The following is a 20704-nucleotide window of genomic DNA, read 5'->3' as shown; positions in this document are numbered from 1 at the left end:
AAAAGCTTCTTTGTCAATGAAAATCCTATCGCGTTCGAGCCGAACCTTTGCGCCATTGTCCTTTTCATGTTTCGCACTATCCTACAGTTACTTACGCTTTTGTAAAGTTGCCCGAGAATAATCATACGATAACGAAAATTTACTGCCTTTTAATTTCTGGAAGTTATGAAATAATTTCATCTTTTCGTTGTAGCCAAAAAGTCTAATTATCACTGGATGCACCTTGTCCATACGCTTCTTTCCAAGTCTGTGCATCCGCTCCACTATGTTAACTTCAACACCAAGGCGTTCATGGAAGACGTCATGCAACACTTTCTTCTTGAGATCATCGGTTGAGAATAATCATGTGATAACGAAAATTTACTGCCTTTTAATTTCTGGAAGTTATCAAATAATTTCATCTTTTCGTTGTAGTCAAAAAGTCTAATTATCAATGGACGCGCCTTGTCCATACGCTTCTTTCCAAGTCTGTGCATCCGCTCCACTGTGTTAACTTCAACACCAAGGTGTTCGTGGAAGACGTCATGCAACACTTTCTTCTTGAGATCATCGGTGGTTTCTGTATCTGTTTCGGTTATGCCGAACACAAGACGGTTATTTCGGCGTTCATTAAAGTATTTTCAATCTCATGCGTCTTTGCACTGGCTTTTTCCAGTTGTTTAGAAAGAGAACTCTGATTTTCTTTAATTTCCCTGACATCTTCCATTAGCGTTTTCTGCCCTTTCATGAGTTGACTAAACATTTGCTTGACAGTTTTTGGCCCAGGGTTTAGCTCAACATCCCCGGAAAGCATCCATAACAATGAAATGCACTCCAGCACAATATCAGCACACAGTGCGGGGCACGGCAGAACCATGATGAACCTATCATCACTTCTAAAACATTTTACATGCTTACTAACCTGTAAAAACAGGATAAACGGCTCAAAAGGCTTCATTCTGGAGACTTCGCCGTGCCCACAGAGTGGCTCGATATCAACTGAGCTTAAGTAGCTGGTGCTGTCCGACAAAGTCAATTGTGGCGAAACCGCCTACGCAGTTCCACTGGCGCCTCCACTTCTTGCCGCTGCTTCCCTGTGCTTCGCGCTGCCGTGCTACCGACGCATGCCCTTTTCTTTCCTTTTCTACTTCTCACTGCACTTTCACTAGCTTTCTTTTCTGAGCGATCCGCGCCGCCTTCTTCCTACGTTCATAGCCTGCTTTAATTACTTTTAACGTGCGCACCGCGCGCTTTGCCTCAAAGCCTCAAGGTCTTCAAAAAGTTGGCTTCTACTCGCGGCTCTTGAGCTTGGTGGTGAAGCCACCTCAACGAGTGCATTCGGTATTTGCCTCGCGATCCTAGACTTCGCGCGTGCCGCGATGCCACCATTCCGCGGGAAGTACATCGGCACGGCCAGACACTTTTTACTGTAGCCGTTTCTTCGAAAAAAATCTTAACTATAACCGAAAAAAAATGTACAATCGTCTATGGAAAGTGAAATGGGACCACAGCTTCGTTTTACTATATCCAAGCAGCCGGTCTCACAGCTGCGCCATCTGCCGGACGGCGAAGCATACAGCGCACTTCTCGCATCCGCCGAGTCGTTTGCCTCACCGTACGGCAAATGGCGCAGCCTCTGAGACCGGCTGCTTGGCTCGCGTCTGCAAAAACTGTACTCGTAGGCGAGAACAGTTTCTCGCAAATTCCACCAAATACAGGCAAGTACCGATGTTTATTTGGATCTCTAGCAACTTAGGCAATAATATTCTACCTTGTGAGCGGCGTTTGCTCTCGATTAGGCCAGTATATTGCGCACAGGAATTTTTTTTTAAAATCCGGCACATAAAAACGGAAGTCCCTGTATGCTGTAGCCGGGAGCCTTCCGTTCAGGTTGTGAAAGCATTTCTGTCCGTTTTTTGGTGCAAAAGTACTAATGCGGAGGCTGCTACCCCGAGCAAAATCTTCCTTTTTTTTTTGCAAAAGCAACACGACGCCAGCTAGCTCGGCTCGTCGCATGGTCGCACTTCAGCCGTATGCCGTTGCTAGCAACGCCGCAGCCGTGCTTCAACAGATGGCGTCGCCATCACCGCTCGCTCCACCAGATGTGCTCCGCCGGGGTAGAGGGAGAGGAGGTGTCGCCTCGTGGTGGGTATTATATATAAATGCGCGCTTCGCCTCAGTGGATCCTAGTCGTTATGGAGAGCGCGAAAGAGAGGCAACAACGAAAGAACGCGCCGCACGACTCGAGAAGTGTCGTAACGAAAATGGTGGTGGTGGTGAAAAGCATTTATTAATCTATATGTACAGAGAGGTGCTCAGGGAGAGGCCCCTAGTGTGTCTCGCCCCTTACAATAGAACGCGGAGTCCCTCATTCCGGGACCCCGCCGGTCCTGACCGCTGCGCAGGTCCGCCGAACCAGGGCCTGTTGGGCTTAGTTCCTGCTGGCAGCCGAGCAGAGCCGCCTCCCAGTCCTCCCGGGTAGGGGAAGGGGTGATGGGGTGATGGGGGGGGGGGGGGGGGGGGGGGGGGAGGGAGAGAGAGAGAGAGAGAGGATTTTGCCGGCATGCCCAAACCATGCGAAAGGTGTCGGCCACCTCCCCAAAGAATGAACAGCGGCCGTCAAAAGAAGAGTCAAAGTGCTTGAGAACCGCCGGGCACAGCAGGGTGCTTGGTTTGTAAAGAGCCTAAGGAGAGTTCGTTCGCCAGCTTTACCCAGTCCCTTCATAGGAACCGGATAGCGCCGGTGTTCGGCACGATAGTGCTCAGTAATGTCTTTAAAAGAAAGAAGAGGGCTGCGATCTGGGTTAAGGTCCTCCAAAGAAACGCCTGGTGCCCGGTAAATGAGTGCACGGGCTGCCTCATGGGCGGCTTCGTTACCTGGCATACCTTGGTGGCCGGGGACCCATATGATTGAGCGATGAGTTGGATCGCAGTTGCGAGTACTGTGGTGAAGAATTTGGTGAGCAAGTGGAGTGATCCAACCGAACTCAAAGTTATGACAGGCTCCGCGAGAGTCTGTGAGGATGAATTTAGAGTCGGGATGGGAGGCTGCGAGGGCAATCGCTACCTCCTCCGCATGAGTTGAGCTGGGCGCTCTGAACGAGAGGCCGTCCGCCTGTTTTCCCTCGTGTATGACTGCAGCCGTGTACCATCCTCCTGGAGTGGTAGTGGCCTGCAATGTCGACGTAGAACACGTGTTTCTTTGAGCCATAGTGGTGGTGCAGGGCATCCGCCTGCGCCTGGTGCTGGCCATTATGGTCCTCCTTGTTCATCTTAGTCGGAAGGGGTCAAACGTAATGTCTGGCAACACTGCGCAGTCGGCGGCAGCCAAATCCGTAGCCAAATCGGTACATCTGCGTCACGTTTCTAATCTTGTGGCGCATCTCTGCTGCTGAGCGATGGAACTCAAGGGTCCGCAACGCCTCTGCGATTTCTGCATAGACTGCGGCGTTTCTCTTCTGGCGCCGCAATTCATTTAGGCGGTCCTGCCAGCAGTCGATGAGAGCGGCTGTCTCGTGCTCGCTGCATAGTTGGCGCGCCGACGAGCAGGAGGACGCCATCTTTGTTTACATTGACGGCGAAGCTTGGAGCATGGTGTGGAGATTATTTTCAAATATGTGTGCATATAAGCAGGCATAGTACCTGAAAATGTTCTGTCTTGCATTTTAATCAATTACAACAACAATTGGTGGTTTTGTTTTGTTAACTAGCGTTTATTTTATAGCTTTGTGACAGCGAGAGTGCTTTCGATTGTGTTTGGAACCTCAAGCACTCTTGAGGAATCGACATCGAGTCAAGCAGGATCGAACTCGATTGCGCTTGAAAGTGACCGTATAACAACCGTCGATCTGCACTGAGTTCGATAAGCATTGACTCAATGAGGATCGAAAGTGCCCGTGTGACAGCGGTATTACATGGCACAGAGAGTTTAGAAGCTTCAAATCCACGAAGAAATATGTTTTGCACAAGAACGCCCTATTCATACGGCATAAACAGAAACTAAAACTACCCACAAAGTAACTTACAGCATTACCAACGCTTTTACCACCACCTATGAAGACTGGCTAACTCAGTGAGGCCCCCAGCCAGCCCCAAAACACGCGCCAGCATTCAATGCTGCGGATGGCCTACGGGCGCCTGGACGAAAAAGCATAATGTGTGCAGCGTTGGCAGCCGGCGCGCGAGGAGAAACGAGGAGGAAAGCGCAGCGCGGAGGAGAGTGTCGGTAGTTTATATTATCAAGGGGTTTAAGCCAAATTGGTCACCAGTGCCACATGGAGTCCAAACAAGTAACACAAACATCATTCACAGGGTTGTTAATTCAGACTCCCAGCAGGTGGCAATGCCAAACAATTTGGCTGACCACGCTACCCTTCCTCAATTAGTTTTGTAGATAGCAGTGGCCCCCAAATGATTTCTAACATGTAAGTCTACACTCCATTTCATACATCAAGTGCAATGCTGGGAAAGATGCAGTAGTTAGCACGAGAAAAATAAAGGGAAGCGTGTTACTTCACGCTTGTTTTGTGGCCAAGTGGTCTAAGGCATGAGAAAGCAGCAACGTCATCAGCAATAAGAGTGCATTTAACCAAGCTCATAACAAATGTGTCATGTAGTAAGCCTGCAAGGCAAAGCATTTCTTATTTATCACTCACCACAAGAAACGTACTACTTTTTGATTGCAGATGTAGGCAGCGTAAACAAGAGCGCTAGCTTTGACAGCATTGCACCTGATGTATGAAACAGAGTACAGTGCAATGCGGAGTGCATAAGAAGGGCATCAGATAGCAAAACACCCAACTTTATCTCAGTGAGAAATGAATGAAAACGAGGTAGTGCTGCACGCATATTCCTTTCTTCAATGTTACTGAAGAAAGTGCTCAACTATCCATGTAACTAGCAAGCTGTTCTACTCATTATTTTGTACCACAGTTCATGGCGCTGAAAAAACTTTTTGTCCACATCCTGGTTTTGCAGTCTGCACCATGATATATGAAGGTAACTGGCCAACTATGAAAGCATTTAGACACTTGAGCTCACAGAAAGAATGGCAGTAAAACTGTGGGTACATCATTCATATTACACTACTGCTGGCTGTTTCTTGAGTGGTCAGCACGCATTTCATGATACAGGTTATTCATAAGTGCACAAGAATAGCTTACTCCGCGTGTGGCATTAAATCATCACCAAGGGTTTGTTCTGTTGCCTGCAAAAATGAGCAACAGGTGTTGATGGGCTAACTGGCTTTTGATCATTTCATGGCGAGTAGCACTGGGAGACAATTGACGAGTACAGTTCACTCTCGATAATTCGAACCCAAAGAGCATCGAAAGTTCGAATTAAAGAAGTTCAGATTAATGAGATTCCACTGTATAAGAAGAAAGATGAAACGCAAAGGTGGTGCGATTTCTTCCTTTTTGTACCTGTTTGTTATCTCCAAGCACTACAGACCAAAAAGGTACAAATACGCTGTTAAGAGTCGAGGTCAATGCCTCAACCATCACTTTGTTGCTATCGCCCACTGGAAGTCCAACAAACAGCTCCAAGAGTGGAACCCGCACCTTTGATACAGTGCACATCGTAACTAGAAACGATGCGTGCAGCCGAAAAAGATATGCAATGCATCAGAAAACAAGACTGCTAAAGGTGTTGAAAAGAATGACAGGGAAGGACAGTCTGGGCAGAGCAGATGGATAGAGAGAGGCGAGGGAGGCATAAGCTAGGACTGTGTGAACGCCACAGTGTAAATCAAAGCCACAGGGTGACTGCTAAAAGAAGAACATTCCAATGGGACCTTTACTAAACTATAACTGATGTGCACAGCCTTGAGACATAAGCACAATTTTAAGACAAAGTACATTTTTTCGTGCATGTGTCTTCAAATTACCACTAAACTTTCTACTTGCGCCCAAATGGGTGAGTTGCTAGCATCATAATGCTCAATATCTGAACTGCACTCTGTGCATAAGAAACCACATTTCCAGCTTTCAAGTTTGCATTTTTCTGTTTATATGACTTACAAAACACCAAAAGAGGAGACATAAATGCCAAACACGCACCACTACACTTGACAGCCGAATGACGTGTGCCTCATTTGTGCCTGTGTTGTACCGGTATTTTCAGATATTCACACAGCCCTAGTAACTTAGAAAAGCTACATCGATAGACAGGAAGTAGACTGAGCTCAAACGTAACACCACGCTGTGAAGATTTGTATCAGAAACAGTGGCCACAGTTGAAGCGCATTATCATTAAGTGCAGAGCATCAGTGATCCGATCCCGCCGCACCAAGCTCAATTTAAGAAGTCGCACACAAGACTTCTGTGCCACTTTTTCGGCGCATTGAAATAGACGGCAGCAAAATGGAGAATCAGCAGATACTCAGTCTGCACTTAACTGCATATGCTGCGTCCAGAGACCCTGGCTGCCATTTCTTGTGGAGCAAGTTTTTGCACAAATGGCCGCCGTTCTTTCCAGCACCCACACAGATGTCTAAATGCCGAATTCATACACGCACCTCGACTCAAAACTTCTACCCAAAGCGTTCCTTTAGGCCTGTTTTGCGTTTCAGAAACCAACCTTGACTTGAGTCCCTGCTAGAGCGAGAGAAAAACTAAAGGATTTCCTCAGAAGAGGCAAGGCCGCACCAATGCTACCTTGAGTGCTGCCCAACAGCCAGTTTGCCAGCAAACATGGTGGACATTGCATCATTCACTCGCTGTGTCAACCTCGTTCCACACTAAGACAAAGCTTTTCATGAACCCGCATACAATGTGGGCACAGAAAACTATATGTTGGAGTGTCGACCGAGAGGGCCTCAGTCTGGTTGGCCCGGAATTTCTTGCAATTTATCATTACACGAAAACGCCCGTGCCTAGCCTCAAATTGTCCTTGGCTGCTGATGCCAGGGAGGAATAATTACTGTCATTTGCTATCTCCAATGCTGTAGCTGCTCATCACACTACACATCTAAGGCACGGGCGTAGTTAAAGTTGTCACTGAAAACCTGAACAACATTTTACAGTCTACCACGTACAGAGTAGTACAGCGCATCTTAGTTAATCACGAGCTTGCTCTTTAGCAGCGTGATGAAGTTCCTGCGGACGTCGGTGCACTTATGAGGGAATGACATGGTCACGAAAATGTTGGCACACACACACATTGAACATTGGCGATCCCTCGCACTAGACCAATGCCCTGCAAGTAGCATCTGGACACTTCCTTCGAGAACGCCTTCGCCACATGCAGTTGTATTGGCTCGGACTGGCAGAAAAACTGTGGACAACGGCGGCAAGTGAACATGGTCGGCATCAACTTTCATCGCAGCATAGGGGGTCCGCGGAGGTATTGGCGATGAAGAACGTGTGCGGAGGGTCAACCTGTTCCTCCCTACATCTATTACGGCGCCACACTCACGGGGAAAGTCCATGCCAAGGATAACATCCTTAAAGCAATTTCCAATATCACGAATGTGGCGAGGCACATCTCACCGTGAATCTCGACGCGGCCAGTGCACTTGCCAACATGGTTTACGAGGTGACCTCCTGCGGTACGTATTGGTGGGCTGTACCACTGGGGTGGTAACATTGCAAAGACGCTGAGAGAAGTTCCCAATGAAGACCAAGTAATCGGCGCTGGTGTCAACAAGCGCCGTTACATCGCGACCATCGAGTAAAATGTTTACACTGCTAGAGGCCACAAAACCGTTTTCGCTTCCAAGGGTGCCATCGGTCAAGCTGGGACATTTCAACGCAAGTGGACGTTCTTTACTGAGCGCGACACTGGCAAAATCACCTCCATGCGTCGCCATACTTAGTTTTCCCGAAGTGGCGAAAGACTCTCATAGCGAGATCCGCGAGAAAGGGGTGATGGGCGGCGAGGTGGCGGCGACCGGGAGGTGCGAGGTGGAGCTGACATTGGCGAAGGAGAGTGCCGAAGATAGTCCTGTATCTCGCGGGGCTGTTCACCATAGCGAGGGCGCAGATCAGCCCGTGTGAAACGTCGAAGGCCGAGTTCGCAGTACAGACAGTAGCGATACATGTAGTCAGGCTCACTGCAGTGAAAACACAGCGGCCTTCGGTCTGCAGTCCTCCAGATGTCAGTTTTTTTGCAGCACAGCGGTTCCAGGTGAGTCATCTGACAGGGGCATGAACTCGCGGTGTCGAGGGCCGGAATCGGTAGCGTTCTGGTACTTGCGATGGACGGGAGGTGGACGATGGACAGCGGCGGCGTAGCTCAGAGATGGTTGGTCGGCTGCAGCCACAATCGGCAAGTCTTCTGGCGCCAGCGCGTGTCCCAGTCCGTCCCGAACAGCCATCGCGATGGAGACAGATGCAGGCTGCTCAGAAGATAAGAACAGCCTTTTCAGCTCCTTGCGGATGATGTTGCGAATTATTTAGTGAACATCAGCGAAGCCAACACCGCTCAGGCCAGACGAAGTAAGACTTGAGATGACAGGAAGTGTGCTCAGTCGCTGAAAGTGACTGGTTCTTGTCACCAATGCGTGCTCGATGTTTGTCGCTTCAGCGACAAATTCGGCTACTGTGGTAGGAGGATTGCAGATGAGGCTTCAAAAGATGTCATTCCGGACACCCCTCATCAAGGCCCGCACTTTCTTCTCTTCCGTAGCCCGAGGGTCAGGGTGGGCACTCAGATGCAGCACGTCTTTGACGACGAAACTTCTGACGCTCTCGGTGGGACCCTGAATATGAGCGTGGAGCAGATCTTCAGCACACTGTCGCCGGTGCTGGTTCGCAAACGTGCGTACCGGTTCGCTCTTGCATGTCTCCCGTAATGTTAGCAAAGCCTCATGGTTCTCGAACCAGTATGTCGCTGTGGCATCTAAGGAGAAGGACAGGTTCTGCAGACATCGGTCGGGTGCCCACCCATTATGTTGGGCCACCCTTTCATAGTGCTGGACCCAGTCTTCAACATCATCAAGGCCATCGACACGGAATGGGGTGACAGATCTTGGGGTAACAGGCACGCAGACAATCCTCGGCGCAAATCGTGGGGTCAGTTTGTTGCGACTGGGACGCCATGGTGACATTAGCCCTAGATGTCCTCGATCCCTCGGACAAGAGTCCGAATTCCGGCGCTTGGCCTTGCTGACGTCGGCTAGCATGAATTTCTGTTTCTGCCGAGGGCTCCAAGAACACCCGACAGCCAGGACTTAATACAGGGCTCGAATTACGAGGCGGGGTGCACTGCACGAGATGCGTCACCCAGCACCTCCACCAAATGTCACTGCTTCATGCAGAGGCTGGCGGTGAGCACAGGTGAAAGCAAGAGCACAAAAGCAGGCAGGTCCACCAGCAGCAGCGTCGTCATAGGCGTGCGGCTATCGCGCCTCATCTTTCTCTTCTAGTCGCTGCAATATTGCATAGCAGAAGCTGAGGGGCTCAGGAGGCACAGCTGAGCAGTGCAAACATCTGTGGTGCTCACATCCACAGGTTGCCCGGCACGTCAGGGTACATATGCCTTCTGAAGCGACTCAACATTGCTGAGGAAGTAAGTCGTTTTGCTCGTCCCATGAAAGGAATATTAGCAATAGGTGGAAGGGCACGGCTTTTGAAGCACATTTATAATTGCAGCTCTCAACTGGCTTTCTAACTGCAAGTGGCGTTCACTTCTGGGGAGTGCAATTTGTTTTCTTGGGCCCACGCATTGCAGTGCACTGCGTTGAACCAGACAACTTTTCACCACCTTGCCATCGTGAGTGAGAGAAGTTTCAGACAGATCCCAACTAGAAATATTGAGAATCCCTGCCGCTCTACACAAACATTACATCACCGGCAGTGAAAATTGCCAGACATTAATGAGTTTCCAGGCAATTTACACTGCTCGTTTGTTCACATAGCACACCACATGTAACTTACAAGGCTGCGATTGTTGAGGTTCCTTGCGAATGTTATTCACAAGGCATGATGTGACAAAATGTGCATGTAATAGACACTGGCATGTCATTTTTGGGCCAATCTTTTGCCTTAATCTCGTCACCATATGCCATTCACACCTCCTCAAGGAAAACACGGTCGAGAGAGATTCCTCAAGGAGCTCCTTGTTGGAGGGAATGCCAAGGGGCATTCGTGACTCTGAACCGGCCCCCAAATGGAGGTGTAACTGCTTCCTCCACTCGATGGAGTGAAGGAAATGTCAAGCTGGAGCATCAAGTCGAGACGCGTTGGTGTATTCGGGTGTAAAGACCCTGGCTGCCACTCTTTCAGGAGTAAATTTTTACCCCTATTGCCTCCGTTCTTACTAGCACCTGTACAGATGTGTAAAACACAACCCAAAAACGAATGGTGGCGCGAAAGTGTGCGCCGGGGACTGGCACTGGAGCAAGCCAGCCTCTGCCTCACCCGCTCTCAAGACCAGAGTTTAAGGGAAGCACGCTCACCCCAGACTTGACCTTGGGAGAGAGGGGAGAAAAAAAAGAGGAGGGGAACAAGAAGGTCTCTTGAACACACTACAAAAAAAAAGATATATTGGGCAGGTGAATATGCATGCATCAGGCCTGCCTCGCAACACTGCTACTCTCACAAAGACACACGCACAGGCAAAAAGAAGCCACATAAAAATAAAAAAGACCCAGGAGCATGCTGAGAAACACATGAACAGAGCTGGGTGGGAAACCTTGCCACTTCCGTGAAAGCTCTCATTCCCGCCCGTAGGCAGGTTTGCTGAATGCTCAAGTTGGCTTTCCTGCAAAGCTGGGCTTTTCGCTCGGTGCCTGAGCAGTGTGTTTTTGCAGTGATGATTCTGTGCAGTGCTTGCATGTAGAAGCACCTGGCACTCATGTGCAAACTAGGCATGCGTCAAGGGTGGGCCTGCCATGAGTATTATCATCCAGCAAGAACTCTGGCTTCAAAAAATCCCCTGCTCCGCCAATGTGCACGGTCGTCCATGCGCGCAGCATAGCCCAGGTACACAGGGCAGCCAACTCACGAATTAAGTAGCTGAACTGTACAACCACTGAGGGACCAAAAGCTGTGCAGAGTCAACTGCATTCAGAAGCTAGCTAGTGGTATGACAAGATCTATAGTGAGCAACTGTGGAGTAGAAACCAGCACTAAACATCAGAACATGACCAATGACTGCTATCACCCCGCCCCTCACCTAACCTGGTAAATTACAACGAAATGGAGTGCGGTTAGAATTAATGCTCACCTCAAATGCAGCAGTTAGGTCCTAGGCTCTCCTTGCTTTCAAAAATAAAGTGTACAAACAGCCAAAGAATATATAATTCTAGCTTTTAATTTTTCTTTAATGAAAGGAGGCTCAAACTGTCGGACTCTTCTCAGTCACTGTCATCACGGTGCCATTATCGCACATGAACTGATTCGGCATGTTTGTGCGCAAACATGCTGTTGTCAGCCTCATATGCCAATATGATCTGAGCCTTGAATCGCACATCGACAAATGGTATTGCTTTTTAATTGAAAAATACACTCGCATTAAAATACTGAAATATATTGTTTAGCATATCCTGGCATGTCTGATAGCTACTACTACGGTTTCCTAAAGTTCTTGCATCACAAAGCTGAGAAAAAAAATGAAAAGAAACAAAACTGTGCCAATAATTACAAAAATATGTTTAAAAAGTGACACACATTTACTGGACAAGGTCAGCAGTTCACTGAAGATATACAGCAGCATTAAAAAACCACCAAAGCTAGCTCACATAGCCAACAGCACGATCCCACACAGCAATGTTCACGTGTTTCGCTTGGCAGGATTGCATTTGTACCACTAAAGCAAGGTTGTGCGCAATGTACCTTGAGTGGAGTGAAGCAGCACTGTTATTAGTACAGCAACAGTGGCGAATAATTACTAGGCGAAAAGTTCTTACTCATGTCATCCGTTATGGGCTCAAATGCTACTCACATGAGAAGAAAGGCGGATTTTCAGATTTACTGTGCACTATCTCAACAATTTTGACGGCCTTAATTTTTAATTGTGTTTTTAAAGGACTAGCAGGACTAAGGTGGTGACTGCAGTGCACTGAACACTCGTCCGGACACTTTTGTGCACCAACAAAGTCTTCCATGGAGCATACAGGGCTTGGTGATGCATCACTCCACACGGTCAAGGCCATATCATTTGAAGCAGACTCCATGATTTGACAACCAGCACTGCAAGTGGTTTTTTTTTTTCTTTTTCCCCGGGTTGCTCATTTAAGGCTGGCACTGAATTCCCAATGCACACATCGAGATTAATATAATTAGCACTTAGATACTAAACCTTATGAGAAACTTAATTACTAGCTTTGCTGCCTATGCGCTTAAATGTTTCCTCAAAGAAGTGATACAGCAGAAAATTAGCATACAGCACGACAAAATGTTTCACAGCCAACTAATTAAAAAAGCGCAAAAGAACTCGACTCTACTGCTAAGGCACAGGTGTGCAAAAGACATTAGCGCAAAACAGACAATCACAAGGTGAAAGGAGCAGACAATACACAAGTGCTTGTCACTTGTCTCTCTATGCATTAACTGCCCTGTGCTATCACGCACAGCTTTCTATCTCTCTCTTTCTTTCATTGTTTTGTTTTCTGCTGTATTGCACACAACCTTGCACCCGTACTGCACCACAACCAGCAGCCATCTTAGCAGACAAAGCAAAGCAGCACAACAATACACCCACAAAGCAGGAAAACACCATGGAATGCATGCTCACTTGAAAAAATAAATCAGGAAAAAGAGGGGTTAGTGTGGCATCAGACAGCAGCGCACACATTGTGCAAAATGAAAATGACTTCCGGTAGCAGCTCAGCTACTGAGTAAGCGCCGGAAAACGGACCAAATGATTGAGATTTTCCTGCTTACACAGCATGAATGCACCTCCCAGTGGAAGTACAATCAAATAGTAGTTAGTTGCAAAAGAAATGCGTTATACATTTATGGCACGTGCAAAGAGGGCAGGGCAATAAAAACAAGCAACAAGAAAGAAACAGGAGGAGACATGCACTATACAAACACAGTCCTCAATCAGAGTAATGTGTTTGTAGGTCCCGCAGAAGTTGCACACTTCTGAGCAACTTCACGCACATCTAGGGCTGAGCACCATTACATTTTGTTTGTTGGCTCCACATCCAGGGGTCAGTTGTAAGCTAACCAAGTGAAGGCAGGCACGAGAGTGCTTCAGGGCGAGTCTCTAGCCAATTTTCCTCTCACTGATCCTACCCTGTTCCCACTTTGCGTTCCCACTGGACCCCTCCCAGCAATGTAAAGAAGTGTTGTTCTTGTGTGACGGTGCAGGTGAGAAGAGATGGCCAGAGGTCACCAAACAACAATAATGTGTATGGCATTCCTTTCTGGCACCACAAGCCTTTGCCACGAGATATATAGTATATAAAAACCAGAAGTGTGGCATTTTCGTCTCTGGCTCTCCTTTCAAAACGAAAAAGAAAGAAAAAGGAACATGTGTGGCAAAATACTAATAAACAAAAAGTAACTAATCTTGCATGACTCGTCATATTTGTTGTATGTAGATGTACTGTGACAGGGCATCAGACTGCTCTTAAACTATGCTGTTATGTGTACTAATCTGGCTTCAGTCAGCACCTTAATAAAATGTTTCTTTCGGTTTAGAGTGCAACACACGACAATGACAAGGAACGCGGCCTGAACTTCCCTACTGTCGAAAACAGCGGCCAAAGCCTAGGCGCTGATGTGAAAGTCAGAGCCAATTTACTTTTCTTCAAACAAATATTCTTTCCTATCCAATATTCAACTGAGAATCCAGCCTCTAACATGTGTTAAGCAGTTTTATACTGTGTTACAGTCCAAGTTGTTTGCAAGGAGTATATGGCTGGGTTTTTTTCTCGCAGGTGAGCAAAGCAACATGTTTGAGAGTACAGTTTAGCAAATGCAAATCTTACGCCTGAGTTTCTTTAAAAAACCTTTAGGTTGTTTATGATGTCTTCCGCACCGCAATATGCCGAGTTCAGCGACTGACAAATACATATCTTCTGTTCTGCTAGGTACTGATTGTTCGCCAGATTTGGCAACCTGACATTGCATCTGGCTAAGTAACAAACATTGTTCCATGGTGTCTGTCACTTCCATTATCAGCTGAACCCCAAATGAAAGCTTCCTCCTTCTGAACTCTCAGCCCCTGTCTGACCTTAGCACAGAAAACAAGCTCGGAATCGGATAGCAGAAAAGACACTGGATCCCCTGATAGAAGGAAAACTCGGGACACAATCTACAAACAATCAGCGAAAGTGCTCAAGTAATGAGAATGGCCTCAAGCAGAACAAAAACTACCCTGCATTGTTCTCATCCTTGGTTCTTGTGCAGCAACTGCTAGCCAGACTACTTGATGACAAGACAAATAATTACTTATCCGTACAAACTTCTCCAACTCTGGCATAAGTTTCTTTAACTGTATCAAACCACCTAATATGCCCACTGAACGGTACTACTTGCAAGACTATAAGCCACTGCTTACAGTGCTAACACAATACTTTGTCAATATGTGAGGCATCTCGTTGCCACTGAGGAGAAACTGAAATTGGTGAGCATGAACAGGTTACTGCATTCTAATGACAAAGACAACACCTGCACTGAAAACGCAGCTTTCATAGGCTAAAATAGGCGAAGAAATAAATACACGCGTTGCCATCACCGACCATTCTCGCCAGAAAACTGTGGAACGTCAAGAGAGATTTGCAAGTGCAGATCCCTGAGGCTAAGCTGCACTGCCATTGATTTCCATATGGTGATCACGGAGTCTTCGGTTTGGGCATAATGGTTTTGAATCAAGAGGCAGGAAAACTTTTAAATCCAAATTTTGCAGCAACAAATGAACCTACTGCGCTGGACAAACATCACCACAGCCAGAAAGAACCACAGAATAAATTTCTATTATGAACCAGAGTTACATGGAATAGTCCTCTGTACCCCTTTAAATCCTCTTGATGACAGATTGTGAGCACTGAGATTGCCTCACAAACAGTGGAAAATGTACGTCACTTAGGTGCAACTTCACTCAGCAAAGGGATAAAGTCTGTTAGTTTGCTTCAAGTGTGGTAGCATTTCAGCAGAAAACAAGTGATCCTCACATCAATCCAAGCCTTGCTTTGCACAAAGCACTACAGTTCCACCCCACTACAATGAACGCTGCTACAGCAAAACTTCTGCCACAGTGAAGTATTTCCCATTCCCCGTCAGCAACCCATATAAGGCAATGCAATTATTTTCCTCCACAATGAGCGATTTTTAGGGCGTGGTTCCCGTTCAGTGAAGTTTTCCGGTTAGGAGCCGATTTTTTCTTGTGCACACAAATACACCTGCAGAGTTCAATACCTCATATGGTTTCATCAAAAACGACCACCAAGGTCACTTTACACTTTCAGTTTTCCCGCTGACATTCTCAACGAAATCAAAACTGATGTGCAGGCACATGAACTTAGCGATATAATCCAGCGTACGACAGCCTGAGATAATTTTACCGATGGCTCGGACTCTGCGCATGCGACCTGCAGCTGTTTGTGCGAGGTGGCCTTTCGGCTGGCCCAATTTTTCACTCACTTTGCTGACAAAGGCATCATGAAAATTGACTGCATGTTCATTTCAGTGTGAGGTTACTGTGCCAATGGTAACTGGTGACAATGTTAGACCTTTATGATAAGCGGTGGCTAGTTCTATATAGAGCTTTCGCTGCGGCTTTTTATGGAGCATGTGAAGCCTAGCAGCACCAGGCAAACCACGTGTAGCCAATCCACTGTCGCCCGGCGTGCTGGCGTTCAACACACCATTGCAGGTTACGCATTGTTTTCTCAGAGTCGCTCGGTGCTTGGTGTCCAAATCAAATTTTTATGCGCATGCAACGAGCACAAACACACCTCGTTGAAGTAGCGTGCTCTCAGCACAAAGTCCCGCAGGACAAAAAGAGGTGCTTTTATAAAGCGTATGGAAAAAAAAAGCATTTTAGTAACCAGTGCAGCAGGTCTGTTTATTATGCAAATACATCCATTGTTCAAGATTTTTGGAGTACCACAAAAGTCGCGCCAAGGCACTGGTTTCGAAATGGCGAAAGACCGATGCTGAAAGCTTTTTGGACATTAAAATTTCCGAGCTCTTCAGTCCTAGCTGTCAATGTTCTAGTCAGATTTCACATCAGCAAAGTTTTTACTTCAGCAAAATTTTCTGCGGGCCCCGTACATTTTTTTGTAGTGGGATTGACTTACTCAAAATATTAAGTCCACAAAATGAGATTTTCTGCCCATTCACATGAGGATGCATACTAGACGGCTACCTGATGTCCACAATATGCTAAAACAATCAAGAACCCATGCCAATGCCCAAGCAAACAAAATAATCTAGGTTTTCCAATAGTGATCAAACTTTCTCCATCACATCTCACCAAATGTAGTGATCTGCTTGACAGGTATTTTTGGCCAACATCTGAGAGAACAATGCCGTGGTTTAGAACATGAAGTTGATAGTTCCAACAAGAACATCTCCTCACTGCATGCCACACGGTGGTCAAAACATAAAAGTCAAAACCGAGGCCCAAATTCTAATTTCTTTTTTTTGTTCATTCACTTCATTGAGTGCACCTTAGGACTTGAATACAGTCAAACCTCATTCTAAAGAAATGGTCTATAATGAAATAATGAATATAACGAAGGAATGACGATTCCCCTTGGAAGCTCATGGTCAACACGGGCTATAACGAAGCTACAACTATAACAAAGTAATCGCCAGGCTCCTTCAACTTCGTATAACGAGATTCAACTGTACAACTTCGCAGCAGCAAATACAAGAAAGGCTGAAAGACCACATTCAATTTTGTGACCCATCATACAGCGTAGGTGCTGAACTTTCTACAGATACTCCTACCCGATAACTACCACATTTGCATGATTGTAAGTCGACCTATTTTTTAAAATTTGAAATCTGAAGTGGGGGATCGACTTACAATCGAAACGAAAACATCGCACTATAAGTAAAGGCGAGACAAGCGAGATATAAGGCGTGCTACAGCGTGGTTGAATTTTTGCTGCGTGGCTCCGTCACATCGCTCTTGGTGCTGGCCTTGAGCAGCTGCTATGTCAACGCGCAGAACTGGCATCCCCTCCCAGCGCACGCGGGCGGCGGCCTATGGTGGCCATCGATAAACAGCGAACTGCCACCCCACACGGGGCTGCTGACTGCGGTTGCTGATGAGCGGCGGCGGCCCGATAATGCAATCGCGTTCTAAGGGAAGCTCAAGCGTCCAACAAGTTTTCTTTTTACTTTCAAATGAGCGCTCGGCACTCAAGGGAGCGTTGATAGTTGATGGAAGGGCCGCTGTTCCAATCGAGGCGGCACCCCCACTCGGGAACGGCAGTGGTGCCGGGGAGTGTCGGTAGCCGACGGAAGAGCCGACGCCATTCACGCGTAGTTTCTCTTTAGCTCTGAAGCATTTGACTACTGCCGGCCGTGTTTCACAAGTTTTTAATGTAGTGCTTTGTCAGTCATCATTTGTGCTCCAGGTCTGGCAAGCGACCGGCGCTCGTTCGCGGCTACATTCAAGATGGCTGCCATTTTTTACGCTGAAGAAACGAACAGCTGCGCACCGGGCCGCAAGTTCAACGTTCGCAACAGTGATACAGGCGTGGCAGCTGCAGCGAGGAAAATTTTTAGCTGTTCCACGTGATGTCGTGATGTCGTGATGTGGCTGTTTGTGAAGTGCGGGATTTCGCTGGACGACGACATTAGGACGACGTGCTGTGGTACAGCAGCGATCACAACGGCAGCGCTAGTGAGGACGATGGCGCAAGTGTGGACGAGTAGTCCAGTGACTAATACATTTTTGTTTTAGAATGTGCCCACGGGCACACCCGCACGCAGCAGTCGATAGCGGCTGGCGATAAATGGCGGCCACTGGATAATGCTATCGCGTTCCAAGGCCAAGCTTAAACAACCTCGGAAGTTTTATTTTTCGGAAATGTAATTTTGGGGGTCGACTTACATTCGAGTCGACTTATGATTGTGTAAATACAGTAACTCACAGTGGGACAAAAACTTTAGCTTCATATCATGCCCAGTACATTTCAAACAGGTGGCAGAGTTAACACCTCACATAGGGGCACTTCATAAACACCTTGCTTATATACACCTCCCACACCTTGCTGATCAAGGCAAGGTGTGGGGGCACCACCACAGCACCATCAAAGGATGAGCCTTGAAATTGAGAAGCGTCCATTGCAAATTGAACAAAACCTTAAAATCCCACCTCTTACACACACATCAAAAGAAGGTCTCCCCTGCGACCCCACCCAAAGCAAAGGTCAGACCAACCACCGAAACGATGAAGCGCAGCACAGATGCCACAAAAAGAAAGAGAGAGTTGCAGAGCACGACTCACATGATTGAAGGTGTAGCAATTCTTGAAGATGAGCTTGACATCAGAGAGGAACTCGGGCACATCCTCGTAGTGATTGAAGTGCGATGGTGAGAGTTTCTGCTTTATCGTCGTCAGATCCATGGGCTTGGTAATCACTTTGTAGTAGTTGGGCACCTGCAATAGATCCCGACACTGCATATCAAAGCAACCAATGATGGCAGGAAGTTTTTCTCTTACAGCTTGTGCATTAACGCAAAATCAGCCGAAGACCAGTACAATCCAACAGGAAAAATCAGAAATAAAAAAAACGGAGAGACTCCAGAGATAAAATCATTTACAATGTTTTCGAATAGCACCCTCCTCCATGTAGTTTGCAAGATGGTGTCATTACACAGTAGAATCTCGGTGATACGAACACAGCTGATACGAATTTCATGACAACACCAATTCGTAAAATTCCCTGGACGAAGTGCATTGTGCACAATGTGCAGAATTTCGAATGTTCTGAAATTTTTGCCACGTCACCACAGATGATACGAATGTGCGAGCTGCGACCGCATCCTCGAGCGCTAAGTGCTGCCTGCCCATTGCTGACGTCGCAATCGCTAATTGTGCGGTATGCATCATGAGCACCGAGCAGCAGTGCGCGGCCCCACACATCGCCAGCATCGCGATCGCCAGTCACACTGTACACACCACAAGTAGCGAGCTGTGGCCGCTCTACCGTGAATAAGTCCCATCAGCCATAAACAGATTTGTGTGAATGCATTTTTCATGCTTCTGCATATGAATTTTGTTTGTATGGATGATACAAAATTTCGGATGAAACAAACTTTTTATTTCGCGACCCCGTGAGGTTCATATCACTGAGATTGTACAGCACCACCTTTTAACCACATTTTAGAGGACCATTAGAAAATTTGGCCTTCTTTTATTACACCGAATAAAGATTTTTCTCAGTCCCTACAGCACAGGAAAAAAAAATGCCACTAAGATGTTTCTTGATCAAGAAATGAAGCAAATAACAAAAAAAAAAGCCTGGGTATTTCACCCTTTCCCTAAAGCAAGTGGCAGCAATAGCGGAAACCCTGGTCTCCTATTATGAAGATTTATGTTATCCTTAAATATACATACAATAGGTATAACGGCAGCAAATCTTCAATGCACTGGGATACATCCAACACCTAAGGACTGACAACATGAGGACGCAGAACCGGAACAGTGACCCTAAACAATGACAAGCATAACACTACAACACTAAACTACAGGACACAAAACTACATTTCTCACTGAATATGAGTAGCAGGCCAAAACAAGAGCCTCACCCTAGCAATCGGAAAGAACAAAGATAATCGAGATTCTTCACTTACCGTCCTGCTGACAGGAATGTGGAACGGGACGCTCAGCTCGTGGCAGAACAGGTGAAGCAGGATCCTTTCGCATATCTTGGGGGGGAAAACACAAGAAAACGCATTGCACTCATCACTACTCCACGCAGTTTTTACTCCAGTTATAAGCCTGTCCACAATAAAAATTAAGTTGATTCCGGCAGCCATGTGATACTAGGTTCAGTATGTTTCACATAAAGCTGTCCACACAGCAGCTTGGGTGGCTAGAGTTAACTCACATCTTAAGACGTTCCACAGTCATGACACATCAATGACAGCTGTTTGACAAAACTTATATGAGCTGAACAATGCCCCAAATAATTTAGGTACTAGGCATAACGACAATGGCTGGTAAAAGGTATAAAACAAAAATTTAAGCAATCATTACAAACAAAAATGCAAGCATGCATATTGTGTTTGATGTAGCAATGTCTCATTCAGCCAAATCCAGACCACTGGCAAAGGAGGATGCTTGTCTCAGCCGAAACAGGAGCAGAGAAATTGGGGTCACATTAACATCAATCAGAAAGAAAAAAAAGTTATGGTGAATGCTGGGTTTTGTCTCGGTAATAATAAGGAACGACAACAAAAGCGGACCAAAAAAGCACGAAATGGAGGAATGGACAAGCAAAGGATAAAAAGGGGGCAAGGAACAACCCAAGGCAACTTACTAGCAACTCCCGCCCACTGAGTCCCACAGGACTCTTGCGCTTGGAGCCCGCTGACTCCCGTGGGATGTTGCACTTCAAGATATCAAGGCAGAGAAGGCACGTCCAGTCCTCACTGCATTGAACACGTGGCCAAAAAAAACAAAATGAACACAGGGCTTCGCTGACAGCTTTTGGGCTTTTGGGCAACATGTACACAATTATGTGCATGGCATTACTTGAAGCATGCTACGCCAAGTAGTGATTTCCTTGTTCATAAAAATTCAAGCACTCCTCATATCGTAACTTGGGGTGCCTGTAGCTAGCGAACACTGTAAATAATATCTCTAG

General features: G+C 46.8%; 1 protein-coding gene across 5 annotated transcripts in view; it reads right to left on the bottom strand.

Annotated features, from left to right (window-relative positions):
* The window catches only part of LOC144128414 (E3 ubiquitin-protein ligase TRIM33-like), a 178161-nt gene that overhangs the window by 11851 nt on the left and 145606 nt on the right, over positions 1 to 20704 (bottom strand). For all 5 annotated transcript variants that reach the window (XM_077661803.1, XM_077661802.1, XM_077661799.1 and 2 more), the window contains 3 exons: positions 20378 to 20489; positions 19689 to 19763; positions 18340 to 18492 (listed from right to left, as the gene is read on the bottom strand). In XM_077661803.1, coding sequence (XP_077517929.1) covers positions 18340 to 18492; positions 19689 to 19763; positions 20378 to 20489 — 340 coding nt within the window. The remainder of the gene's footprint in view (positions 1 to 18339; positions 18493 to 19688; positions 19764 to 20377; positions 20490 to 20704) is intronic.

The sequence above is a fragment of the Amblyomma americanum genome, chromosome 4, assembly GCF_052857255.1.
Source record: "Amblyomma americanum isolate KBUSLIRL-KWMA chromosome 4, ASM5285725v1, whole genome shotgun sequence".
NCBI lineage: Eukaryota > Metazoa > Arthropoda > Arachnida > Ixodida > Ixodidae > Amblyomma > Amblyomma americanum.
This window is presented reverse-complemented; position numbering and strand designations above follow the sequence as displayed.